General features: G+C 43.7%; 1 protein-coding gene across 4 annotated transcripts in view; it reads left to right on the forward strand.

The window, feature by feature from the left end:
* Sptbn1 (spectrin beta, non-erythrocytic 1) overlaps positions 1–24,770 on the forward strand; it is a 167,281-nt gene extending 142,511 nt beyond the window's left edge. For all 4 annotated transcript variants that reach the window (XM_021176094.2, XM_029483162.2, XM_029483161.2 and 1 more), the window contains 17 exons: positions 193–456; positions 2,479–2,703; positions 3,117–3,206; positions 3,372–3,653; positions 4,595–4,725; positions 5,648–5,852; positions 6,133–6,507; positions 9,219–9,463; positions 10,148–10,286; positions 11,249–11,333; positions 13,245–13,441; positions 14,194–14,303; positions 15,020–15,083; positions 19,493–19,731; positions 20,745–20,918; positions 22,501–22,543; positions 23,446–24,770. In XM_021176094.2, coding sequence (XP_021031753.1) covers positions 193–456; positions 2,479–2,703; positions 3,117–3,206; positions 3,372–3,653; positions 4,595–4,725; positions 5,648–5,852; positions 6,133–6,507; positions 9,219–9,463; positions 10,148–10,286; positions 11,249–11,333; positions 13,245–13,441; positions 14,194–14,303; positions 15,020–15,083; positions 19,493–19,731; positions 20,745–20,918; positions 22,501–22,543; positions 23,446–23,664 — 3,087 coding nt within the window. In that variant the 3' untranslated portion in view covers positions 23,665–24,770. The remainder of the gene's footprint in view (positions 1–192; positions 457–2,478; positions 2,704–3,116; positions 3,207–3,371; positions 3,654–4,594; positions 4,726–5,647; positions 5,853–6,132; positions 6,508–9,218; positions 9,464–10,147; positions 10,287–11,248; positions 11,334–13,244; positions 13,442–14,193; positions 14,304–15,019; positions 15,084–19,492; positions 19,732–20,744; positions 20,919–22,500; positions 22,544–23,445) is intronic.
* Positions 24,771–27,591: the final 2,821 nt, after the last annotated feature.

Genomic DNA, 27,591 nt, shown 5'->3' on the forward strand with positions numbered 1-27,591 from the left:
ATGCCACACTTAATTGCTTACAAAGACCACTGTTTATTTTACGAGCACTAACTTCCTGGATGAGTGTAGGGAGTGTGGATGCAAGTGGGGCACTCACAGATTAAATGTCTCAGAGTTTGAGTTTTGTTTTTTTCACAGTGACATTTATTCTCTTGCAAACTATTTTTAACCTCATTGGTTTGTGTTCTCCAGGAAGGAATGCAGCTTATTTCAGAAAAGCCAGAAACAGAAGCTGTGGTAAAGGAAAAACTCACTGGGTTACATAAAATGTGGGAAGTCCTTGAATCCACAACCCAGACCAAGGCCCAGCGGCTCTTTGATGCAAACAAGGCTGAGCTTTTCACACAAAGCTGCGCAGATCTTGACAAATGGCTACATGGCCTGGAGAGCCAGATTCAATCTGACGACTATGGCAAAGACCTTACCAGTGTCAATATTCTGCTGAAAAAGCAGCAGGCAAGTGGGCAAGGCGGTATTCTATTCGGGCTATGCTCACTTCATGGCTTTCCCCTTCCTCTCTACAGATCGAGTCTTCCTTTGCTCTTCCATGGGAAGGGATTTTACCACCAGATAAGTGCCCTGCCAGCGGTAGACTCTTTCAGAGTCAACTAGAAAGACTATAATTAGTAAAACTGTTGAATGTCTGTGCATAGGAATATTTCATTTAACATCTAGTTGATGCGTATTATTACCATTCAGTGGTTGAGTGAAATATTCACCTGTATGAGTGAATAATCATATTTATCTTCTTTCTGTGTAATATCTTAAATAGGTGATGGTTGGGCTGAGTTATCTGCTCTCTATCTACTCTGAATTACTCTCTGCTTGGTAGATAGTAGAGGAAATAACCATTTTTTTTTTTTATATTGTGATAGGTGATTCTGAGGGCAGGTGAATTAACCCTGAGTTAATGAGATGACAGTTGTATTAAAAGTATATCATCAGATATGGGCTGGAGAGATGGCTCAATGGTTAAGAACACTCACTTCCAGAGGTCCTGAGTTCAATGCCCAGTAACCATATAATGACTCACAACCATCTGTAATGGGATCTAATGCCCTCTCCTGGGGTGTTTAAAGACAGCTACAATGTACTCATATAAGTAAAATTAAATAAATCTCTTTTTCAAAAGTATATCATGGGGAAGTGAGAGATGGCTCAGCTGTGAAGATCAACAGCTACTTTTCTAGAATACCTACGTTCAAATCCCACTACCCTCCCATAGCTGTTGGTATCTCCAGTTTCAGGGGACCCAGTACCTTCTTCTGGCTTCCACATGCACTTGGCACACAAACATACATGTATCAGTGGTATGGTTTGAGAAGATGACTCAGTCAATAAAGTTGTTTTCCTTGTAAACTAAGGATGTGCTTCTAATCTCAGTGCTAGGGAGGCAGAAACAGACCATGTGCTCCAGAGAAGGTGGGTGGCATTCCTAAGACTATCACCTGTGCTTACCTACTGCTCTCCATATGCAATATACACAGACAGCCACACTGTCACAAACACTCCTAGATTTTGGTTTTTTGGTTTGGTTTGGTTTTTGAAACAGGATCTATAGTCCTAGCTTTTCCTGAAACAGTGGTGTGGTGGGTGTAGGCCAAACTGGCCTCAAACTCAGAGATTTACCTGCCTCTGGCCACCAAGTGCTAGCATTAAAGGTGACAGCACACCCAGCTACACTATTTTTCTTTAAAGGTAGTAGTGGTCCACTTTTCCAGTGGCTCCTCTCCTAACTTGGCAGTATTTTATGATTCCTAAGCCTGGCAGTTTTACTTAGAACTAGTCACTGCCGAAACAGTCTTGGCTGAATGTTGAGCCTGCTTTTTTCATCCAAAAGGACATTCATGCTTTTGCTACAAGGTTGGCTACTTTGCTCTTGGAGTTTCTGTGCATTAATAAATTTAGACAGGTGGTGTTTAGTTGTAGCTGCTGCCTCTTCCTAGGGCGGTTACAGTTAGCCTCAGGTGCTGGTTGGTTCCAGGATTTGTGACGGGCTGTGCTATGTGGGTGTGGTAGCTCCTCAGTGAACACTTCTGTTTCCACCTTAGCTTGTTTCCTGCAGCGAGTGACTGTTGTGTTCCCTTATATCTACCATGATTCTAGTCAGATCTCTGGTTGAAGAAATAAAGATACTGTTTCTCACCAGAAAGAACTGGACCCTCAAAAGTGTTCTCCCTTCTGATAGCGAAACTGACTTCTATGTAGGCATAAGTAACGTTGTCTCCCTGTCTTTCTTTTCCCTGAGTTCCTGACTAAAGTTTAATGTTACTTCAAGCTTTAAAGTCCCCAGAGACGGAATGTTTTTAAACATCAGCTGGTAAGCTAGAGTACTCGCTGCTACTCCATTCCTTGGCCTCTTGGCTGTATAAGTTTGTATTTCTCAGTTTAGCCTTCCGCCTTAGCCAGTGCCAGAAACAGAGTTCCAAGCAGAGTCTCCGTGTGTCCTCTGGGTCTGATGCGCTCTCACTCCCTTAGATGCTGGAGAATCAGATGGAAGTTCGGAAGAAGGAGATCGAGGAACTGCAGAGCCAAGCCCAGGCGCTGAGTCAGGAGGGGAAGAGCACAGATGAGGTGGACAGCAAACGCCTTACTGTGCAGACCAAGTTCATGGAGCTTCTCGAGCCCTTGAGCGAGAGGAAGCATAACCTGCTAGCTTCCAAGGAGATCCATCAGTTCAACAGGGATGTGGAGGACGAAATCGTGAGTAGCCCGCGAGCAGCCTGAAGCGGGTGGTTGCATTTCTGTTGTGTCACCTCGGACTGTGTCATTGACCTAAGCCCTTATAGCCTACCTTCCATGTTGTGGTGCTCTGTCCCCTCACATGCACACATGCAAATGCACTCTCTTCTTTCTGGAAATCTAAAGACACACCAGGATTTTAATGCCACTAGAGTCGGATTTAAACTAACCACAGGGCTCACAGTGCGTCCAACACCAAGATGGAGTAAGTCTAGAAGCCCTGCCTCATGTCCAAGAGTATATATCCCGGCACCTTCTAAGGGAAGGCTAGACCTTCCTCCCCAGAGCTTCCCTCGCCCCTTACGCTCTTACTTGGGCCATTTCTTTGTTTTTCACATGGTTCTAACCTCTTCTTATTCTCAATTTTTTTCTAGCTGTGGGTTGGCGAGAGGATGCCTTTGGCAACTTCCACAGATCATGGCCATAACCTTCAAACTGTGCAGCTGTTAATAAAGAAAAACCAGGTAAGTGTTTCTACCAAGGCTAGCAGTGCCTGACAAATGACTGAATCCCAATGCAGATGAAGTGAGAGACTTTCAAAGGTTTGTGAGTTCTGCTTAGCACCAACATTTAAAAATAAGGACCAGGCCATGGCCATTTAGCAAATTGTTTTTGCCTCTTCTACACAGACCCTCCAGAAAGAAATCCAGGGACACCAGCCTCGTATTGATGACATCTTTGAGAGGAGTCAAAACATCATCACAGATAGCAGCAGCCTCAATGCCGAGGCTATCAGGCAGAGGCTCGCTGACCTGAAGCAGCTGTGGGGGCTCCTCATTGAGGAAACTGAGAAACGCCATAGACGGCTCGAGGAGGCGCACAAGGCGCAGCAGTACTACTTTGATGCAGCTGAAGCAGAGGCGTGGATGAGTGAACAGGAGTTGTACATGATGTCTGAGGAAAAGGCCAAGGTGAGAGATGCTTCCCAACTTCCCTGAGAGGAAGCCAGAGGAAGCCTCAGAAGAGTGCCCTACTCTGATCCTTTCATGCTAGCTACAGAGTGTCTTTATTCTACCTGCTGCCTGTAGATACTGAAAAGTAAAGAAAGACATCAAAAATCTGGCTGCTGTCTCCCTTGAAATAAAGGCTAAGTATGTAACACACATACAGGCCTAGAACTTAATATATAGCCCAGACTGGCTTCCAACTCATGATTTTCTTGCCTTAGGCTACCTACTAGGATTACAAGTAGATAGTACTATATCTAGCTAACTTAGATAGATAGATAGATAGATAGATAGATAGATAGATAGATGTTATATGTTTGTATATAAGTTTTATATAAATATTTATCTTCAAATATTTATATATATATATATACACACACACACATATACATACATACATACACACACATACACACACACTTTTTGCTTGTTTGAGATAGGGCTTCGCTAATGTAGCCCTGGCAGGGCTGGCCTTGAACTCACAGAGATCTACCTTCCTTGGCCTCCCAATTATTGAGATTACAGGCATGTTCTACCATCATTCATAAAATTGCCCAGGCTCTCCAACATACAAAATGGTTTTAAGACCATTAAAAGTACTTTAAGGCTATAGAATGCTGCTGTGCAGACACATAACTGACTGAGGTTTTTAACCAGCTGAAATATATTAAACTTACCAGGCTCCCCTCTACCTTACAGTGACCTTGGTCACACTACATATTCCCCTTTGCAGAGGCCTCTTGTTAGTCCCTGCTAATGCACTCAGCTGTGTCTTGTGTTCATGGCTATTTCATACTTTTTTTTCTTTCTGATGATCCTTCCTCTTGTCCCATCCCACAGTGCAGTTAATTTATCACCCCAAGCATAGAGTTTGGCTATGGTTTCATTGGTCTTTTTCTTTGCAGGATGAGCAGAGTGCTGTCTCTATGTTGAAAAAGCACCAGATTTTAGAACAAGCTGTTGAGGACTACGCAGAGACAGTACACCAGCTCTCCAAGACTAGCCGGGCGCTGGTGGCTGACAGCCATCCCGAAAGGTGAGTGGCACTTTGAGAATGAGGCCACCCAGGCTGTTGATTCCTCAGTGAAGGTGTATTACTTACCTGCCCCAAAATAAAATGGCACTGTTCATCATACAGCATGTCATTGACCTAAGAGCTTGTGTGTTCTGGGAAGGTAAAATTGTTACGCAGAAGTTGTTCCTGTGCGGTGATTATCCAGAAAACAGGGAAGACATGTGAGAGTGTGAGCTCTCTGGTCACCAGGCTGCTGTGGTAACGGAGAGAGAAGAGCTCCTATCAAGCTTTGTTGGGAGCCACCTTTTAGGACTCAGGAAGGAAAGGAATTGGTTTGAGTGTTTGTTTATCCAATGCAAGACAGGCTGGGAAACGTAAGGTCAGTGGCTCTGTTCTACATGAGGAGGCCCTTAAGGAGTTCATAACTAGATTCCCAAGAAAGAATAAGCTGCAACAAAGCCTTCTCCCTCTCCTATCATGAGATATAATTCTGGTGACAAATTCAAAGAAGTGGGATTCGATCTCATAGCCACACTGAAGAAACAAGAGCAGACAGAGCCAGCTCTGTAGCAAGGAAGGGCCTCAGCGCAGCAGGAAAGAGCAGCATAGGCCAGAGAAGAGCACTAGTGGACAGCCTGTGCCTTCTGGCAATAGAAGATGGTTCCAATATTTTGCATTAACTTTTAGCAGTGTGTGGGGGTAGGAGGGTCAGGGTGGCCTTTGCCTTAATTATTTTGTTTGGTTTCTCCATTCACTCTTCATCATTTGAAATGGAGGCTATTCAGGGTTCTGGGTTTTGTTTTTTTTTTTTTTTGACAAAATAGGTTAAATGGAAGCTTCTTTGGGGAAATTTTGTATTTAACCCTTATGTTATCTTCACTCTGTTGTGTGTGTTCAGAAGAAGACACACGAGATCCCTTCCTCACTGCTGGTTCTTTTCCAGTGAGCGTATTAGCATGCGGCAGTCAAAGGTCGACAAGCTGTATGCTGGCCTGAAGGACCTTGCTGAGGAGAGGAGAGGAAAACTTGATGAGAGGCACAGGCTGTTCCAGCTCAACAGAGAGGTAGATGACCTGGAACAGTGGATCGCTGAGAGGGAAGTGGTCGCAGGCTCCCATGAGTTGGGACAGGACTATGAGCATGTCACGGCAAGTACTGGGGGAAAGTGGGTGGTGGTGTGGAGAGCATTCCTAGGTTGTGAGGTCATGGGTGTGGTTTCAGCTTGGTGCTTTCATTGGGTATCTTTGTCATGGGTCGGCATTCCTCACCACAGACAGAATACTTAAGTACTGCAGATCTGTGGTTCTCAGGGCTTGAGTATCAGCTTGTACCTCCCACTTAGCAGTTTCTTTCCAGCAACATTCATGTGATGGAGTGTAAAAGCTCCACAGTGGTCTCAGTGATTTCTTTGTGTGCATCCCATTTCAGATGTTACAAGAACGGTTCCGGGAATTTGCTCGGGACACAGGAAACATTGGGCAAGAGCGTGTGGATACAGTTAATAGCATGGCAGATGACCTCATCAACTCTGGACATTCAGATGCTGCCACCATTGCTGAGTGGAAAGATGGTCTCAATGAAGCCTGGGCCGACCTCCTGGAGCTCATTGACACAAGAACACAGATTCTTGCTGCCTCGTATGAACTTCATAAGTTTTACCATGATGCCAAGGAGATCTTTGGCCGAATCCAGGACAAACACAAGAAACTCCCTGAGGAGCTTGGAAGAGATCAAAACACTGTGGAAACTTTACAGAGAATGCACACCACCTTTGAGCATGACATCCAAGCTCTGGGCACTCAGGTAGGTAGAGCTGCCCAGGGCAAGGGAGTCTCTTTATAGGGAATCTTTGTACATCTTGAACCTCTCTGTCTCTCTTGGCTCCTCAGAATGTACCTGAAATGATACTCAAACTAAACACAGGTGTGTGCACACATGCACATGCACACCCCACCCAGGAAAGCTTTGTAGTCTATACAGTTCTGAATTTGTCACACCTGCAAATAATGTTAGATGAACATGTTTAAATTAGGCAGATGTACATATAAGGCCTCAATACAAGTTAATGTTATGTTAATGTGACCATCCGGATCACTTTGAAAACAGTACCTCACTGTCTTCCACCAGCCATCTCAAAAGAGAAATCTACACTTTTTCATTTGAGCATTGTAGGTTTATTTTTCTGCATTGATTCCTCTTATTAATTCTTTCTGTTAGCATTCCAAGTGAGAAATCACATGTCATTTTGATAAATGTATTTATATTTTTTTCCATCATTCCCCTGTCCACCACTGCTTACCCCGTGTTCCCTGACCCCACTTTCCTTCCTTTTCTCGGGTGGTCCCAACTTCTGCCTAGTAGAGACTAAATCCTCCCATTTTGACATGGCAGATCTTCTAGCTCCAGCACTCTGTGAAGTGGCCTAGCACTAAAACAGCTTCGAGGATTTTGAGAACCAGGGAAACAGCGAGACTTCATAGTGTGTCCCATCTCTCCTTTGCCTTCTAATTCCTAGTTTCCTGAGTAGTCTTAGTTCTTGCAGTTGAAAAATGGTCATCTCTTCCCTCCAAATTGATGTTCCCAAAGAAGAAGCTGATTTTGCCTAATTTTCTTAATCCTGAGAAGGTCAGGAGTTCTACTGTTGCTTATGGAGAGCAAATGATCAGTACAGAGTCAGCAGAAGGCCAGATGGGGCATATTCTTGACTCTGTGGCTGTGTGGTTTCGACTGGATATGAATGCAGTCGTAGGATAAAGAATCCAGTGGCAAAGTGAATGGGCAGAGGCTGTATTCTAGTAAATACCCAACCCCCTCCCCACGACAAAAGGTCTAGACGTGGCCCAGACGGGTGCAGGTGAGTATCAACCTCACCATGCTCCGGTACTTAGGACTTACTCATCCTCTTGACTACCATTGTCTTTTGACTGCCATCTGGAGTCTTCACTCAGTTCTTGCCTTCTCTCTGGCTGTGAGTTAATTTACCTCTCTGTGCCTGGGTCTCCTGCTGCGTTGAGAAGTGAGATGATCCTTGTAAAACAGTTACATCTGTGAATGTGTCCCCGTTATCGGTTTTAACAAATGCTAAGGGAGGTTTTGAGAAGCCTAGAGACAGGTAAGAACTAGGTCCTTCCCCATTTACTTTTAAAACTATAGGATGCTTAGGACATAGAGTCATTCCCTGTTTTTTTCATTAAATACTTTTGCCTCATGAGACTGTTGAGGCTTAATTCCCACAGCCAAGAACCCAACCCAAGTCTGTTGGATTCCACCTACCTCACCATGTCACTGTAAAGTGATTAAGAGCCATAAAAAGAAGTGTGGCCCTCCTGCAGGCACTGACCCACCAATATCTTACAGAGGCAGTAATAATCTATGTGTGGCCAAGGTGGTTCTTAACTCTTGTGGGAGCTTTCATTGTGCTAGCTTCTCCCATCTTCTCACTGAGAGACCCTATTAAAAAAAATAATAATAAATAAACAGAAGCCCAAGAATTGACGACTTAGAAGACAAGGAGATTGATTTTCAAGTAATTTCCTACAGCTTGCTCCTGATGATCTGATTTACATACCTTAGCTGTAATTCAGAATTAGAGACAACGAAAATGGACACCCAAGGATAAGGTAGCCAGATGCAATGGTGGACACATTTAGTCCTTATACTTGGGAGGCAGAGGCAGATAAATCTCTGAGTTTGAGGCCAGCCTGGTTACATAGTGAGTTCCAGGACAGCCAGGGCTAGATAATGAGACCCTGTCTCAAAAAAAAAAAAAAAAAAAAAAAGAGAAGGAGGAGGAGAGAGAGAGGAGAGTATAAAATAGTCACTAGTTTTTTCTATGATGACAAACCTCCATCATTACCTAAAGTGATCGCCTGTTTTTCACCCTTTGACACAGAAGGTAGTGTTCAGCATACTGTCTGTACTTTTAATACAATACTTGGTGTGTTGTGGGGCATGCATGCCTCAGCAGTACATTTGTAGGTCAAATGACAGCTCTGTAGTAGTCCCCTCCTATCATTGTGTGTTCCAGTGTTCACCTGAAGTCATCAGGCTTATATGTTAAGTGCCTTTACCTATTTGTCAGCCCACCCACTCCCACTTATTTTTAAAAGTTAGGCTGGCCTGGAATACACTGTATAGCTGAGGATGATGATGATGGGGATTATAGGTGTGTGCCAGCACACCCAGCCAATCAAGGTATTTCTTACCTTGGAATGTCTCTAGCTGTGTCCCCACTCAGCTCTGTCTTCACACCCCAGGCTACAGGACTTCCCTATGTTCCTGTAGCATTTTATTTCTTTCATTGTTCGAACAGTACTTAATAACGGCATTCAGTAGGTTTGGGGTTTTGTGACTTGGCTCTACCAAGTGAAAAAAGAACGTATTAAGAGGCACAGATCCCGCAACCTATGGCTCCTTCCCATTGCCATTTATGGTGACACAGTAAGGAAGGGAAGGGGTGACAGTGGCAAGGCCACAGTAGTGAAACCTGGCTTTTCTCCCCTGTGGCTTTACAGGTGAGGCAGCTGCAGGAGGATGCAGCTCGCCTCCAGGCAGCCTATGCAGGGGACAAGGCTGATGACATCCAGAAGCGTGAGAATGAGGTCCTGGAAGCCTGGAAGTCCCTGCTGGATGCTTGTGAGGGTCGCAGGGTGCGGCTGGTAGACACAGGAGACAAGTTCCGCTTCTTCAGCATGGTGCGTGACCTCATGCTCTGGATGGAAGATGTCATCCGGCAGATCGAGGCCCAGGAGAAACCACGGTAAGGCTCCCTCCCGGCCACAGAGGTGTGGGTGTTCAGGGAAGAGCTCCACTGCTTCTGTTCTCTACCTCACACCGCTGCCATGGTGGTGCTCATTTCCTCTAGATTCTCACTCCCACACCCCCATGTTGCACACTCACCCCCACCTTCCCACTCAGGCATTTTGGAGTTATTTTTCTGTATCTTTGTTATATTAAAAGTCTCTGTGTCCATGCATATCACAAAGGTGATGTTCACCCTTGACATTTGTTTCAAGTGTCTGGAACCGAAATGATTAGTGTCTTCCCTTTAGTTTGGTTTCTTTCAAAGCAGTGATGATTTTAATAAATGAGTAGAGGCATCAACTTCCTGAGTGCTTTCCTTCACATCTGGCTTGGTGTTTCTTTGTGTCTCAACTGTTCCATCAGGCTGTTCTTTGTTGAACTGCCTTTGTGCCTTCTGGAAGGAGTGTCTGCCTGCATTGCATCTTGTATGCACTTAAAGATGCCTTTCTTTGAAAGTTACTGAGTTAGCCAGTCCTGAGTTAAGTGTTACTGAGCTTTAGTGATTTGGCCTGAGTTTGGGCTGCAAATAAGCCCTAAAAAAGACAATTAGGCTGTCAGTTTCCTTCAAATTACGAGTTTTAAAACCTACATGTTTATTTGAAAAGCTTCATCTCTCAAAGGTGATGTTACTTTCTTATAGGGATGTGTCATCTGTTGAACTGTTAATGAATAATCATCAAGGTATCAAAGCTGAAATTGATGCTCGTAATGACAGCTTTACAGCCTGCATTGAACTTGGGAAATCCCTGCTGGCACGGAAACACTATGCTTCTGAGGAGGTAGGATGCTTCTGAGGAGGTAGGATGCTGCTTTGCTTTGGGACCTGATGTGAACTCAGCCAGTGTTGGCATGTAAAAGGATTTTATTTTGCAACTGTGTCTTTGAAGCCTCCCACAATCTACAAGGATTGATTCCAGAAACTCTGTGAACACTAGAATCCATAGATGGTTAGATACCATATGTGAAATGACATAGGACTTATTCATAACTTTAGAACATCTCTGGACCCTGTGAAATACCTAACACAGGGTAAATTGCTGTTGTACTATAGTAAAGAATGACAAAAGCCAAGTCTACGTGTTCAGTGTAGTTGCAGTTTTTCTAATATTTTCATTCTATGTATTTGTGTGCTTGAGCACAGGACCTGCTTTAACAGGGCCTACAATACACGTGCAAGTGAGTACGCTTCTTTACATCATTTTGAAGCGTATTCTGTCTGCCTAGAAAAACTGTTACATACAACTGTAGACACAAAACTGGTAACTGTTTGTCCAGAGATAATTTTTGAGGGGTCCAGGTATAAAAACAGCCTGTGAACTCATCGGTGGATGGCTCTGGCTATCACTCAACTCTGCGTTGCATTTGGCTGATGGCTGCAGCTTTGGTCAGAACGGTGGCACTGATGTCCCTTTTGTAGCATCCTTCACAGGAATGGATGTCTCTCAGAAAAGCCAAGGCTTTGTCAGTATTACTGTTCTCTTCATAAACGTTACTGTTTCAGGAAGCCCCAGAGTCTATGGAAGTAGCACACAGTTTGCTACCTCAGCACAGGCAGCTTTGAATAGAACTCCCACCCCTTCTGGAAAACTAGCTGTGGTTTCTCTCCAGGCTCAAGACATGAAATAATACATTTAAGCTGATACTTAGCAGCTTAGGGGGAAATAAATTTTCTTGTACAAAGTGCTCATCCGGGACAGACACAAGGTTGCAATGTTTTATTAAGGCCCTTGTTTTTGTGCAGATCAAGGAAAAGTTACTGCAGCTGACGGAGAAAAGAAAAGAAATGATTGACAAGTGGGAAGACCGGTGGGAGTGGTTAAGACTGAGTAAGGACATGCGTTCTTCATTTGCTTTTCTGTTTTCTGTGTATCCATGGAAATATATGCGTATACAAGTCTGCTTTAATTAATGTTATACTATCACTTAATGATTCTGGAGTTTTAAATGTTTCTTTCTCAGTGTATTCATGCTGAATATTGTTTTTAAGAAGGCGGAAAGTGAGTTCCAGGACAGCCAGGGCTATACAGAGAAACCCTGTCTCGAAAAACCAAAAAAAAAAGAAGAAGAAGAAGAAGAAAAAGTTCTTGGGGCTGGCTAAAGAGATGGCTCAGCAGTTAGGAGCACTTACTGCTCTTCCAAAGGCCCTGAGTTTGGTTCCCAGCACCCAAGTCAGAGGCTCACCTCCTGCCCAGCTCCAGCTCCAGAGCATCTCAAAATCTCTAGCTTCTCTGTGCACCTGTACTCAGATGAGTGTATGTGCACATGCATGCACACAAAATAAAAGTATGCAGGGTGTAAGGGTGTACACCTTTAATCACTCGAGTCAGAGAAATACGGTTCTCTGTGACATCAAGGAATATGAAGAGAGTGTCTCTAAAAAACAAAAATAAAATAAATAATAAAAGTAATCACTTTCCCCCTTCCTCTGCCTCTCTCTTCCCCTCCCTCTCTCCCCTTTCTCCCCTCTCTCCTCCCTTTTCCCCCTCTCCCCCCTCTCCCCATCTTCTTCTCTTTCCCTCTTCCTCTCCCTTCCCTCTCTGTGTAATCCCAGTTTACCTGGAACTATGAGCCCTCACTGGATTTAAAATGTATTTAAGAATAGTACCTCATGGTTGACTTGAACATTAAAAGTAGTTCAATTCAAGCTTTTTTATTTTAATCTATATTATAACAAGCTGTGTTGATACTTTAGTCTCTGTTTTATATTCTAGCCTCATTCCTATATATTGTTAGACTCTTAGTAAAAACTAAAGTTGTGTAAAAAACCCAATTGGGCCCAGAGCCCTCTAATGTTCAATTTGGGGGCATTCTGTTACTGAGGATTTCATTTGCAGACTTTGAAAACTTTGGGGCAGTTTCATTCTGTGAGGCAAAATCTGTGTCATACCTGCTGTGAACTGGATACCAGGCTACAGTCTGGGTTACAGTGATGACTTGCCTGCTACCTACCTTGAAGAATTGACAGTTGCCTAGTTTCTTGTCAATTGATAAGTTGTGGGGTCCATTGTAATGTCAAAGTGAGATGGCTGGCCTGTTCCTGGCTCAGTGATAGTCCACACAGTAGGTTCTTATCCAACTGGCCCCAGACACTGCTGAGTGAGATGCTGAATGTGCGCTGGCAGTCTAGCTAAGCCAGGTTCTAATCCACTTCCTCATAACTGCATCAGGAGAAGAGCTTTTCCTCACATGGAGGACAAGGACCCTGTCTTCCCCCTTTGTTAGTATTCCTACCCTCTCAATCCCCCAAGAGAAAACTGGATTTCAACCTAATACAAGCTTCTAGGTGGCTTCCTGCCTCACCTACATAGTCTGGCATGAATAGGTTGTATGTCCTGTGAGTGCTCTGAGATCTGCTCTCTTAGAATTAGGGCAATATGACCAGAGTAAATTAGTAAATTATAGACCTGTATAGTCCACCTGAGAGCCACTGTCCACATACAAGTCTTGGAAAATAGAAATCATCTTAAATTTTTGTAGTATGTACTTACTTTTAAATTTAACTTGTATTCATATTTGGTAAACAGAAAAAAGTGTTGTGTTAAAATAGTATTTTTTTAATAAGTTAAATCAAAATCCAGTTAAAGTAATTACCCCTATTCTTGCGATGTTCTTGCCTGTGTGGCTCACTGTGTTTACATTTGATGGCATTTGGTGTCATAAATGATAAGATGGCTATGCTTAGGGCAGTGCCATCATGTGACCCTGTGACAGACACTCACTCTTGATACCCTCTGTAGTTTTGGAGGTCCATCAGTTCTCAAGGGATGCCAGTGTGGCAGAGGCTTGGCTGCTTGGACAGGAACCATACCTATCCAGCCGTGAAATTGGCCAGAGTGTAGACGAAGTGGAGAAGCTTATTAAGCGCCATGAGGCGTTTGAAAAGTCTGCAGCGACCTGGGATGAGAGATTCTCTGCTCTGGAAAGGCTGACAACGGTAAGTGTCTAAGCATGTCCGGCACAGGACTCCGCCTATTTTTGTGAATTTTAGGAATCACATGGACATCAGATCATATCTTGATCTTAGATTACTGTTAAATCATCTCCATTCCAGATCATGTCTCTCTCTGCCAGCCAAAGCTTTACTGCAGAGCTTGAGCACTGGTCTTTCTTCTTCCGAAACTTTTATTCTCATAGAAAATGGACTCTTGCTGTCAGTACTTCCGGGGTGGGGGAGGGGAGTATGACTGTGTATTAAAACAATTCTTTTACAATATATGATCTGCTCACGGACTGGATTTGTTTCAGGAAGACTACTCTGTGGCTTTAATTCTTTTTTCCCTGTTTCTCTACTACAATACAGATGGCTTCCTTGAACATTTTGTTCCATTTTGGTCCATGGTAGGTTTTTATTGAGACTTCATGGAAAGTCTGACTTAAATCTCCCAACAGCTTTTCCCTCTCAACAAAGTTAAGAAGATACAGAGTTAATTTTGAAATCTCTATTCCCAGAGGGAAATGAACCAGCCAAAGGGTTTTCCAGCAAGGGGTAGACAGCCGTCCATTCCCTACAGTTTTAGCTTGTAGCTATGGTGCTCATGGACATAATGCCATTGTATTTGGAGTAGTGTTGACCTTTGAGGTTGTCCAGTATGAACCATTGTAGAAAAAGTCTCCTGTGTTTCTAGAACGTTTTTCTAAAGCAGCAAAAGTCTTAGCCATGATAAACAGCAGGCTGTTCTCCTGTAGTTGGAGCTACTGGAAGTGCGCAGACAGCAAGAGGAAGAAGAAAGAAAGAGGCGGCCACCTTCTCCGGACCCAAACACGAAGGTTTCAGAGGAGGCTGAGTCCCAGCAATGGTGAGGCACTGGAAGCATAAGAGGCTAAAACTTAGGTGCTGTGGTGGCACACGCCTTTAACCCCAGCACTTGGGAGGCAGAGGCAGGCAGATTTCTGAGTTCGAGGCCAGCCTGGTCTACAAAGTGAGTTCCAGGACAGCCAGGGCTATACAGAGAAACCCTGTCTCGAACCACCTCCCCTCCAAAAAAAGAGGCTAAAACTTTGGTTATGGTGGCAAGTGAGATTATGGGGTATCTGTCTAAGTCTTGTAGAGCCAGGAACATATCCTTCCTGTTCAGTATCTCATCTATACTATTGAGAATCATGTAGCCATTGCCGAGTGACAGTTGAGAACAGTCACATGACAGAGTGAAATGCAGAGGAGGAGGACCACCAGAGCACAGAGACACATTTCTCTGGGTGACTGTCTGGATAGAAGCACCACTGAGATTTCAGGCCAGTGATTCTGTGTTAGGGAAGAACTGATTTCCTATTTGCAGAAGGCTATTGGTGGGTTGTAAGCTCCATGAAAATGTCTAAGGTGGATTTATAAGATAGGGGTGGTGACAGAGTGTTTCTGAAGGCTTAGGGACTGTCTAAAACACTTAGAAGTGCCAGATGTAACAGCATAACATTGTGTGGAAGAAGGTGTTCATGCTTGGTTTTTCCTTTTCTCTTCCCTTCTTTCTCTTCCCCTTCTATCTTTCCCTTCGCTTTTCCAATCTCACCCTTACAGGGATACTTCAAAAGGAGACCAAGTTTCCCAGAATGGTTTGCCGGCTGAGCAGGGATCTCCACGGGTTAGTTACCGCTCTCAAACGTACCAAAACTACAAAAACTTTAATAGCAGACGGACAGCCAGTGACCATTCATGGTCTGGAATGTGAAGTTCACTACCATTTGTCAAGAACCACTCTGTCCACATCCTTTGACCTTTTGGCTTCCACGTCACCCAGAGTGTTAAAATTTTTACTTAATTCATAGCTTTCCTTGATTTCATATTTGTTTGCATTTAATTTATGTTTGCCGCAAAGCAGCATACTTAATTTTTGTTTATTTATTGTGAGCTTTTTACTTTAAGATTTTACATGAGTAATCAAAATTAAATTATAGCATAATGAAATTAGACTCTTAACAGGTACGGCACACACAAGTTACACAGTACTCTGCTATAGGTACTGTGTTACTTACAAGTATTATTAACCTATTGGCTTCCATTGTATAGTAGTTTAGTAACTATGAAGACCGGTTTTGTAAGGAAGGAAACGTTTACTACTAAGGTTAGGCCTGCAGTTGTTCTGTAACATTCCATGGAGAATGCATTCATCAAACGGCCCGAAAGAAGCTAAATTGTGTTGGGAAGCTGGTTAAGTTTTAGGTGCAGGACCCCAAATGTTCTGAGACCTTTGGGGCCATTTATTACTTTGTACAAGCCCAATAATCCTCTCTTTTCTGCCAAGTCCTCAACCCAGAAATGTAGGCTTCTGTGTACCACACGGCACAGCCCACTGATTGCTGCCACCAGCTCTGTCTTGGTCAGTGTTACCACTGCCAGCACTGAGGAGGTGGCAGATGCCAGCAGCTCTTACCATCAGTCAGAGTCTTCAGGGTGTCAAGCTGTGTTCATTTTTTAGGCAAATAGAACAAAAGCCATTTTGGTTCATCCTGATCACTTGAATGATAGACTCAATGCCCTGTGCCTTGTAGGGAGCACCTGCAGAGGTGTCCTAGCCTTAGAGGGCTACTTCAGTGTCTCTACAGACAGAAACTCCTGTATCTCAAATGAATCTCTAAGTTCTCTAGTAAGGAGTCCTAAGGATGACATGTATTGGGCCACTAGCAGGGATTGAAAACATTTTAACAGAAATCCTTTTTCTTAGGAGTAAAAGCTGGTAAAAGGGGTGATTTCCTGGTTCTGATCAAAACCAGACCAAACCCTCATTGCAGCAAAGCCTTGCAAGACACTCCTTTGCTCATTTGCCATATTTAGATGTCTTAGTGGAGTCAGAGCCCTGTTTGGTATGTGTTTTTCATGAGCTAAGTCTAAATTGTCTTTTCATTTCATGATGCATTTTTTCTCTTTTGTCAGGATAACATCATATAGCATCTTGTTTGTTTTTCCTAATTTCTATGTACATACCTATCTACCTGTAACTGTAGATAGGTATCTAGATAGATACCAAGCTTCTTAAGCTCTGGGCTAGTGTGCATCATTATTGGGTCTCTGCCTTAAAACACATCCAAATTTATATTAGAAAAAAAAAAACTATATCTTTTTCTTTGGTCACTAGGATCCCCTGACCATGTCTTTATGGCCACAAATCATACTGTGTCACTGATCATATATATGTGTGTATGTGTGTGTATGTGTGTGTGTATATATATATACATATATATATATATAAAATGCCACACATGATCATACTTATATATGATGTTCCCATATATGTGCTGTGTGTTTAAGTTTTGTATCATCCAGACTGATAACCAAATTTTAAGGTTTTTTTTTTTTTTAACAGAGACAATACGCACATAAGCACATAAAACAGGAATGCTATGATACTGTTTAGCATTTGCTCTGCTGCCTATCTTTCTCTGTTTTTAATTGACAATTGGATTTTATTGGAAGAAGAAAAAGCAGTTTCATTATTTTGGATGATGATGCAGAGACTCATGCTAATGAACTCGAAAATGGTGTTGCTTCATGTACTTTGAAAACCAATCAGGTGTTTCCTGCGCTACTACTTGTCATGTTGCATTCATGTTCACATCCTGATTTCACTGCCTCAGATGTGCCTGGCCACAAAAGCACTCTGAACTAATTGCTAAAGAGAAGCAACAATATGTGTGTGTGGGGGGGTGTTGATCACATACATGTACCATCGTGTGATCATAGTACTGTGATTTGCTTTTGACGTCCGTCCTAGTGATGTGTGTTGTCTGCTGGCATGCTTGCAGCACATGTCCATTAAAGGTCATTTTGTTTATTTGTTGGCATGCTTACAACACATGTCCATTAAAGTTCATTTTGTCCTTTTATTTTCATTGTTTTCTTGGTTAGTGATTTCATTTGCATAAACATTAATTATCTCTGCATACTGGTGTGGGGTTTTCTCTTTCCTTCTAACTCCAAAGAAAAAAATTTTTGCTGCAGAGTTCCCATCAGAAGAGACTTCTTGTCTTCAACTACCTTGAAGTGTGACCAGCTCTGATAAATTATAGCCATTTCTAGATAAACTTCTGCCCACCCAGCCACTAGTAGTTTCCTCGTCAAAGCTGCAGCACTAAATTTTTTTTTACCTGGTGTCTGTATGTACTAACCCATGTTTCTCTCCACTCACACCGGCTCAGCCTTCCACACCAACTCACATGTGCTCCTTAGATGAGTTTCCTGAGATTCCACTAGAAGAGATTTGTCAACTGTAAGACCCCTCAACATTCTTTTGACTTGGGCTTTGATTACTTTCCCTCCTCCAAAATAGTGAAAAGGGAATCCAGGTATAGTGGGGATACTTGGCAATCCTCGCCACTGGCAGAAGCATTGGGAGTTTGAGCCCATCCTGGGCAACAAAGCAAGATAAAGCCAAGAGAGGAGGGGAAAGAGTGGTAGCCTGTTGCTCAGACCATGCCCGCAGGCTGCTGCTTTCACAGCCAGGCCAACTAAGCACTCTATCCCCTACCCCGTGTCTTTCTTCCCTGATAATCCATTTACCATATTGGCATGAGAATAGAGAATTTTAATCAGAAAAACAACCTTAAGATTGCATAGTCTCCAGTCAAACCCTAAACCTTGATGCTAATTATGCTAGTTTACCTAAGTTTATAATATCAAATGCTTCTACAAAGTTCTCATTACTATTTTTCCAGAAAATTAGCTTTATTTAAAATAAGCAGGCTCCATCAATCGAGATAAGACCTAAGCAAGAGAGTTGACAGATCTGAGTTTTGAAGTGGGAGTGGCCAGTCTACCGCTTATACTGCGAAGGTTGCTGCTAACTGGGTGTCACTCTGACTCTGGACAGCAGTGGTGGGGGACTATAGCTAATGACTGTGCCATTGATACTTCCATGTCTGTCTGTGTATGAGGGGTGCAGGTTGTCTGTAATCTACTAAAGCATCAGCCACACCCAGCTTTAGTAACTTGCTAATCCATGCCCTGGGTATATCAGCCAGGGGCTGCTACAGTTAATGGTACACAGTTGATGGTACACAGGCCGAAAACGATAATGAATCAAGACCCTACTACATTTCCAAAGCCGAAAAACCGTGTGGGTTACAATTTAAGTGAGCTTGGGAAGGAACGCTCCTGAAGACGTCTCCAGACTGAAGGGTCAAAGCCGCTGGAAGCCTGGCTGTCTCTGGGCTCCCGTCTCAGTGCAGCAAGGCACCGTGATCAACCACCCGTGATGGGGAAGGCCCTGGTTCAGTCTTTGTTTGGGGGTAAATAGCTGTGTGGTGTTGAGTGACTGTGATTGGCTTTTTCTTCAGCTCCTTTAACACAAACTACAACCCACTCACAATCAACTTGGGCAGATGTGGTTCAGTTGATGTTTGTGGACTTGCCTCATTCCTTCCAGCTCTTAAGTTCCAAAGTCTAACGGGGATGGTAGATGTGAAATGCATGACTGTTGTCCTAATTTCTGCATGTTGTTTATGGTGATCTGGAGAGGAGGAGGGGTGTGGGAGAAGAACTAGGGAGCCTCTTTCAGAAACCAACGGTGTTTACTTGTTGCATCTGGGGGAATGCTGTATAGTTCTGATAGGATTGTCTCTCCATCTGTTTGTGAATGCCCTTTTGCTTCAACTTCAGCCCTTCTGATGATGCCCTTGGATGTAAGGTGGCTGCTGTATAACGTCCACTCTCATACTTAATATGTCTGATTGTTTCCATTGTCTTTGTGTTTTAAAGTAACCGTAAGAGGAGATGATCTGAGTATGTTAGTGAGAATGGAGTAATCAGAGGAGTAGAGTGCAGTAAAACTCATACTGGCATTTCGCTTTTCTCATTTCCCCGCAAGTGGGTGGGCATTAATCCATTCCCACCTTCTAATGTCCTTGGTGTCCAGCTGGCTTTGCAGGGTGTGCACTGGTTTTACTGCACTGCCTCCATCTGTGCCAGGCATTTATACACAGCCACGTGTGCGAGTCAGAGCGTATGTGGTCCTCTCTTACTCTCGGGTTCTCTGAATGGCCCCTCTGCTGTCCCTAGATGGCAGGAACCATGGAAACGAGTGAAATGGTCAACGGTGCTGCTGAGCAGAGGACAAGCTCCAAAGAGTCCAGTCCTGTTCCCTCTCCCACCTCGGACCGAAAGGCCAAATCTGCACTTCCAGCCCAGAGTGCTGCCACCCTGCCAGCCAGGACCCTGGAGACGCCCGCTGCCCAGATGGAAGGCTTCCTCAATCGGAAGCATGAGTGGGAGGCCCACAATAAGAAAGCCTCGAGCAGGTAAAGGCAGCACGTGAGGAAAGTGGGGAGGGAAATCACCCGTGGGAAGGTGGCCCAGGGTCTCGCAGGATTGGCATTCAGAAGGTCAGAGCTTGTCATTCTTGTGTGAACAGTGTGTTGAGAATCGGAGTGAGAGTGACACTAAGCTCAGGAGATGTAGCGGGCAGGAATCACAGGAGTGGCCTGAGGCTTGTCCTGAGGAGGAGCTCATTAGAGCAAAGTTGAACAGTCTGCTGAAGTGAAGTGACCTCATTGTAGGGTTCCTAGTAGGATCCGACTTTCCCAGGTACTCACTTCTCCATATGAGTCTTGAGATGACCGTCTCCCACCAGTCTCTAAGTTTATTATTTAGCTGATGAGATAGTAGTGGCTCTGAGAGGTTGTAAAAAAGCATACTTTTTTAGACATCTAGTAAATAGTAAAACTGAGATGAAAACCACATCTAATTCCAAAGCTCGTACACTTAGCTGGTCTACCATATGTCTAGATTACTGTACATGTGGAGTGTCTACTGTACAAAGGACGTGTGTCTGTGTTGGATAAGGTTACAGTCTGATGTTCTCATTAAGTTATCATATACTGACAGTTTGCCCCTTGGGTATTGTTGGCACACACCTGAGTGTAGCTCCCCAAAGGGATACCATAAATACCAATGGCCCTGGATCTACCCTCTTGTCAGTAGCTGAACCACAGAAAGAATGTCACTAAGTCTGGGGGAGATTGTGCTTGAGAATAAGGAGCCTTGTCTGTGTTCCTGAACATGAGTGAAAAGCTTCAAAGGCAGCGTGTGATAGAAGGGACAGCAGCTCACATGTTCTCTGATGCAGAGCTGTATCCCTCCCCAGCTGCGCCTCAGGCATATGCGCTGTTCCAAAGAGGTTGGGGTCAGGGCTAATATTTGGTATAGGTTCAGTTTAGAGAGGCTTTGAATAAGGGGTAGCCTGTTTGTGACGATCTTTCAGCAAAGGTGATTGCAGAGCCTTAATACTTCTTTCTCTGCTCTACCCGCTCAGGTCCTGGCACAATGTATATTGTGTCATAAATAACCAAGAAATGGGCTTCTATAAAGATGCCAAGAGTGCTGCTTCTGGCATCCCCTACCACAGTGAGGTCCCTGTGAGTTTGAAAGAGGCCATCTGCGAAGTGGCCCTTGATTACAAGAAGAAGAAGCACGTGTTCAAGCTAAGGTAAGAGATTTCAAGCTCATGGCTGTCTGGGTGTGTTCATCTCACACACCCAGGTTGGCTTTCCCACTAAGGTACTGTGATGGCCATGCCTCCTCCTACCATTCTCAGTCCCTAAGAAAGTGAATATCCAGTCTGCATACAGCCTACTGAGACTTGCTGGATTAATTCTGAGGAACCAAGGTCACTCTTCCCTGGGCCTGGTTGTGCACCTGGACCCAGAGGAAAAGGAGCCTTCATTTCATGACTTGGAACACACTGTTCCCTGACACTGCTGTGGGCCATAATTGTCACAGTATATAATGGGAGCTTTAAAGTCCCATTTTGAGTCCTTCTGGCTTATGCAGACTAAGGAATCACCGTGTTTGCTTCAGATAGGTACTGTGAGCCATCCTAGAGCCTGAGGAGACAAACAGGAAGTACTTGGGTGGGACAGGCCATCCTCCTGAACGACACCCCCTCACACCACATCCACACGCATGCTCCTTGTGTTTGGATATAGGCAAACCATCTCATTTCTCAAAGTGTAAAAAGATAAGGCAAGGGGGTGAGAATGTGCTCAGTGGTAACGGTTCCTGCTGCCAAGCCTGATTATACAGCTTTCCTTCTCAGAACCCACATGGTGGAAAGGGAGGGCAAAGGAGGAAAGGAAAGGCCCTCTTGCAGGTTGTCTTTTTGACATTCACGAGTGTGCATACATACGTATATTTTCAGAATACATTTTGTCATGAGAGTCCCAGATAACTTGACCTCTTAACTGTTCCATCTTAGCACCCCCTCCATGGACCTCAGAGTCAGTTCCTACTGCTGCACCCATAGTACCAGACATCACAGTGACACACTGATGGCATCCTGGGTGTGGCTGCTCTCATTTCCATAAGAAAAATCTAGAGGCCTTTTTTTTCTTGTCAGTTGGGTAACTCTAGAATTTGCAGATGTGGATGACACAAACTCAGAAGCAAGAATTTCAAGAGTACTCACCTTTTTTGAAGTTTTCTCTTGAATTCATTTCTGGTCAGAAATTAAGAATCCAAGTGGTATTATCCATAACAAAGCCAAACCTTCCAGAGGTTGAATTTTTTTTGATCCTTCTGTTGGATTAAAGCACCAGATTGCCTGTGTATATTGGATTTATCTGGTGAATATGTGACTTCATAATGACCAGGGGCCATTGTCGGGCCAGTGCACATCTCCAGGCCTGGTCATCAACCCATGGAGAGCTCTATTGACATCTCTGAGGTAAACCCACGGCCTGCTTGTGACCCACCCTAGATAAGTGGATTATGGGGTTTTGTTTGGTTGGTTGGTTTGGTTTGGGTTTGTTTTGTTTTGTTTTGTTTTGTTTTGTTTGTTCTGTTTTGTTTTTTGAGACAAAGTTCCTCTGTGCCTGGCTATTTTGGAAATCAAGCTATAGACCAGACTTGCCTCAAACTCACAGAGATCCACCTACCTCTGCCTCCTGAGTACTGAAATTAAAGATGTACACCACCACACCTGGCCTGTATTTTTAATTTATATTTTTTAACTTTCTAATATGAAATTGTTACCTACATAATTATAAAATGTAATTTTCTTGAAATTACAGACTAAGTGATGGAAACGAGTACCTCTTCCAAGCCAAAGATGATGTAAGTTACTACTGGGTTTTGTTTTCTCAGATACCAAAGTTCATGGAAGTATTTGTAAGGTGTTCAACTGCCTGGTCTTCATAGCCACCAACACTAGGCTAAAAGAAGCAAATATCATCTTGTCCCTCATTGAAGGAAGGAAACTAGAGCAACATCCACTAGATTCACTGGAAACTAGGAGCAAGGAAGGCCCTTGCCTGCTGCTTCTTAGAGCAAGGCACATGGAGGTGGCCCAAGTCTGAGTATATGTCCTGATGCCCAGTCTAAAGCCTCTACACTGTACTCCATCACCATTAGCCTCACCTCCTTGGAGAAGAGAGGGTCACCTCAGTGATCATAACATGTGCAACAATTTACATTTTAAAAGGCCCCTTCCATCATGAGAGGTAACTCTGGAAAAGGGCATGGGGATATGTAAGATGGCTTAGTTGGTAAAGGGCCTGCCATCAAGTCTGATGACTTGAGTTTGATCCCCAGGACATACTTTATATAAAGAGAAAAATCAACTCTGAAAAATTGTCTTCTGATGGGCATGAACTTATATGTACACACACACACACACACACACATGAAAACTTTTTTTTTACTTAGGGAGGAAGAGCACTTTCTAGAATGAGAGTGATATCTCACAGCCTTAGTCTAGTCTTCTAGCTCTTGTAGGTATGTAGGACTACATCCCAGAGTAATGGCCTGCAGGTGCAGAGCAGTGGGCCCATCTGAGGGGCTAAGCCATATCCTCTCTGGTATTGAGAATGTAGATAAGCATTTAAGGACAATGACCCTAGAGGCACTGCTGCTGAGCCTTCTAGCTGTCAGGCTTGGATCGTCATAGAGGTAAGACCAAACTCCTCATGCCCACCCCTCTTGACCAAGTCTTAACCTGTGTCTCTTCCTCTATCTAGGAGGAAATGAACACATGGATTCAGGCTATCTCCTCTGCCATCTCCTCTGACAAACACGACACATCTGCCAGCACCCAGAGTACGCCAGCATCCAGTCGGGCGCAGACCTTACCCACCAGCGTCGTCACCATCACCAGCGAGTCCAGTCCTGGCAAGAGGGAGAAGGATAAAGAGAAAGACAAAGAGAAGAGGTTCAGCCTTTTTGGCAAGAAGAAGTGAACTTCCCTGTTGTCCCGCCCTTCTCTTACCTTTAGTAAGAGTCCAGCATGCAAGTTCCGACCAACACATTACTCTGTGCCTAATGTTCCTCCATGTAGTTGATTTTTTTCTTTTCTTTTTTTTTTTTTTTATTTTTGAAATAAATTTTTTAATTTATAGAGTATTTCTGAGGGGTGGGGGAAACATACCTAAACACTTTATCTCCAAGTTAAAAAAGTTTGAGGTACAGAGGGAAGGCCAGATTTTTTTAATGAAATTATATAGATTAGATCTCAGTATTTAAACTGTTCCTCAATTTTGTGAGGCTGTGTTGGAAATAACCCGCCTCTGATGCTGTTGGTATGCAAGGCAGTGGTGCTTACACAATATTTCCTGTGCTCTCCAGAGACGATGGACCGATTTCCTGACACTACTCTCCCTTCACTTCCGTGGTTACCCTGAGTCTTGACTTACAAATGCCCACGATGGGTGTAGCCTTTATTAAACAGATCATGTATTCTGATCTCTTGCTGCAGCCACAGTGCAGCTCCATGTAAACCTACAGGCCAAACCATTTGTATCCGGCATCACTTACTAACACACAACATGTGGCTTTTCTGCATCAATTGCTGTGACAGTTCAGAATGTTGGTATACAAGAAAGAATAGAAAATTGATAAGGTTTTAAATAATCTGTAATTTCAGTCTCTTTTTTTTCTGAAATACATTATATTGTATGTTTGAGATAATTCTAGTACAAAGTATAATAAACTAGATGTATAATAAACCCTTTAAATCATTGCTAAGTGTATAAGTGGAACTGAAGCATTTACTGGACAAAGTAATGTTACTCTAATGGTTACTTGCTTGTGCGTGGCCACACTGTTATAATTTGCTTCATTACCTTGCTATTTGATACATAGTGTGCATTTCTCTGTCACTGTAACTATTGTAATGACAAATTTTCATCTTACTGCACAATCAAAATGGCATCTATAGTAATGACCTCCAGAGTCTGAGCTTGGACAGAGAGTGGGCGCTCAGGCCTGGTGCTCCATCATACGACCTGTACCTCTCAACTTTTGCCCTGTTAAATATATGCTATGTCATTAAATGCTTTTAAATCTAGCCTGTGACTAGCCGGTGTTTTTCCTTTTCCTGACCAAGCATGCCTAATAGGGAATTTGCAAAGTGTGTTAGTGTGTGTGTGTGTGTGTGTGTGTATCTTGACTTTGGAAGCTGTAACAAATGAAGAATGAATAGGCGTGGTGAATGGTGATACTTTTCATGTTTTATAGCCTTAAGACCTGCACAAGGAGAGGCAAATGTTTCATGAAAAAGAACAAGGGATAATAATAAATACTATAGACAAAGGAAGGCTGTCTTCCCTTACAGAACAAAAGCCATTCTTAGTACTATGCAAAAACTGGACATGGCTATGGTAGTGTTCATTGAGTCTTCCTCAATGTCAAGTTTGCCACAGGGCTTCCCAGTGCTTAGGACTTCTGAGGTGGACAGCCAGAGGCTATCTTGGTTGTGGTGTCTTTCAAATCTAGCAGTCAAGGTTTACTGGTCAAGGCCTCAGGAAGAAGCACTAGGCAAAGGTGGTTCTGCACTCAGGACCTTGCTGAGCCCTGGTTTATTGTGTCCCTGTCCCCACACACCCTGGAGGGTGGATGGATATGATGGGGCCATAGAGGCAAAAGGCTTGTGAAAGTTTCCATTTGGCCTTCACTTCTCCCTTTGAGAATTGGTTACACTTTGGAGACCCACTGTATCTCAAGTGGGAATGGAGGCAGAGGAATGCTAGCAGGTTCCTGAAACCAATTCTTTTAAAAGGCCATTTCATCTTACCCAGACACAAAAACTTTCTCTTTGGGGTGTCTGGGTAGGAGGGAGATTTCCACAAGGCACTGAAGCCAAATCCTAGCACATACAGTTCATTTCCCAGGAGCATTTGCTCAAGAGTGGAGTTGCCATTTTAGATTGTTTTAGTGAATTACTTCTTTTATTCCCCAAGCATAATTTTCTGAGGGAAATCTGTTGCTCACTGTTTTAAATCTCCCACCCAGAGTCTTCATCTAAGGTAGTGGTTCTCGACCTCTGGGTCAAGAAGTGAGATACGCATATCAGATACTTTTGATTAATAACAGCAAAATTGGCCGGGCGGTGGTGGCGCACGCCTTTAATCCCAGCACTTGGGAGGCAGAGGCAGGCGGATTTCTGAGTTCGAGGCCAGCCTGGTCTACAAAGTGAGTTCCAGGACAGCCAGGGCTATACAGAGAAACCCTGTCTCGAAAAACCAAAAAAAAAAAAAAAATAACAGCAAAATTACAGTAATGAAGTAGCAACAAAATAATGTTAGGGTTGGGGTCCCTACAACATGAGAAACTATGTTAAAGGGCCACAGCATTAGGAGTGCTGAGAATTTAATATAAGAATGGCTTAGATTCTAAGGGCACTGTCCTATCCACTTAATGAAGATGGCATAAAGAGTGGATGTGGATTGAAGCCAGTACTTTGTGCACAAATCGGGTGCTTTCTGGCTGCCAGCTGTTAAACGTCCCTGCCACGTCTTTCCTTTTTGGTTATGGCCTTGCTCCTGTGCACATGTGATCATTTTATCTTAGTTTACATCTTACCTTCTGCTCTTTAAGACCAGGATGGTTAAACTAGGATTCCTACCAGCGCCATGTCAAATATCCCCCATTACTTCTGCCAAGCACCCTCTATGTGCCAGCCACTCCAGGAAACAGTGCTCAGGGGTATAAGTGCCACACTCCTTGCTATGTGCTCCAGCTTCTCTTGACCTCAGGAGGGATAACTCAAGTTCTGTCTACCTGGTAGTACTTTGCTTTTGAACACATTTGCTAGCATACTTAAGCCGTCCTCTGGCTGTCCTGGAACTCACTCTGTAGTCCAGGCTGCCCTCAAACTTAGAGATCTGCCTGCCTCTGCTTCCCAAGTAGCATTGTAGATCCTAATATTCCCCCTGTATTTTCCAACCACAACTGACTTGGGAGAGAAGACATTGGTTACTAAATAGGAAGGGCTTCAAGGGGCCCTGTTCTTATTGCTCTTAAGGTGCAATCTGCAAAGCTCCCTGCTCCAGAAGTTGATAGAAGAATACTTCAGATATACCTATAGATCAACAGCTAAAAGCTGATGTGGGGTGGTACACATTTCCATGTCAAGCTGCAGAGACAGCTGAACAGTTAAGAGCACTTGGCTGTACTTGCAGAGGACCCAGGTTGGGTTCCCAGCACCCACACCTCTGGCTTCTCAGATCCAGCTGTAGCTATAATTCCAGGAGATGGAACACTGTTTTCTGGTTTCCAAAGGCACCAGGCATACATGTGGTGCACATACATAAATGCTGGCATACACACATACACATAAATCTTTTAAGTTTACACCTTAGCAAAATCCCCGTCTTAGTTAATGTTTTCTTGCTGTGAAGAGCCACCATGACCACAACAACTCTTATAAAGGAAAACATTTAATTGGAGGTGGCTTACAGTTTCAGAGGTTTAGTCTGTTATTGTTCGTCATTGCAGGAAACATGATGGCATGCAGGTAGACATGGTGCTAGAGGATGAGTTGAGAGGGTGTTTTTGTTTTGTTTTAAAATTATGTATGTAATGTTCTGCCTACCTGTATGCCCACATGCCAGAAGAGGTTACCAGATCTCATTATGAGCCACCATGTGGTTGCTGGGAATTGAACTCAGGATCTGCAGAAGAACACCCAATGTTCCTAACCTCTGAGCCCGGGAGTTGAGAGTTCTACATCTTGATCCACAGGACTGCCACACTGGGCATAGCTTAAGTGTAGGAGACTTCAAAGCTTGCCCTCACAGTGACACATATCCTCCAAGTCCACACCTCCTAAGAGTGCCACTTCTTTTCAGACAAGCATTCAAACACAGTGGGGGCCGTTCCTATTCAAA

Source organism: Mus caroli, unplaced genomic scaffold (assembly GCF_978045245.1).
Source record: "Mus caroli unplaced genomic scaffold, Mus_caroli_1 scaffold_13, whole genome shotgun sequence".
Lineage (NCBI taxonomy): Eukaryota > Metazoa > Chordata > Mammalia > Rodentia > Muridae > Mus > Mus caroli.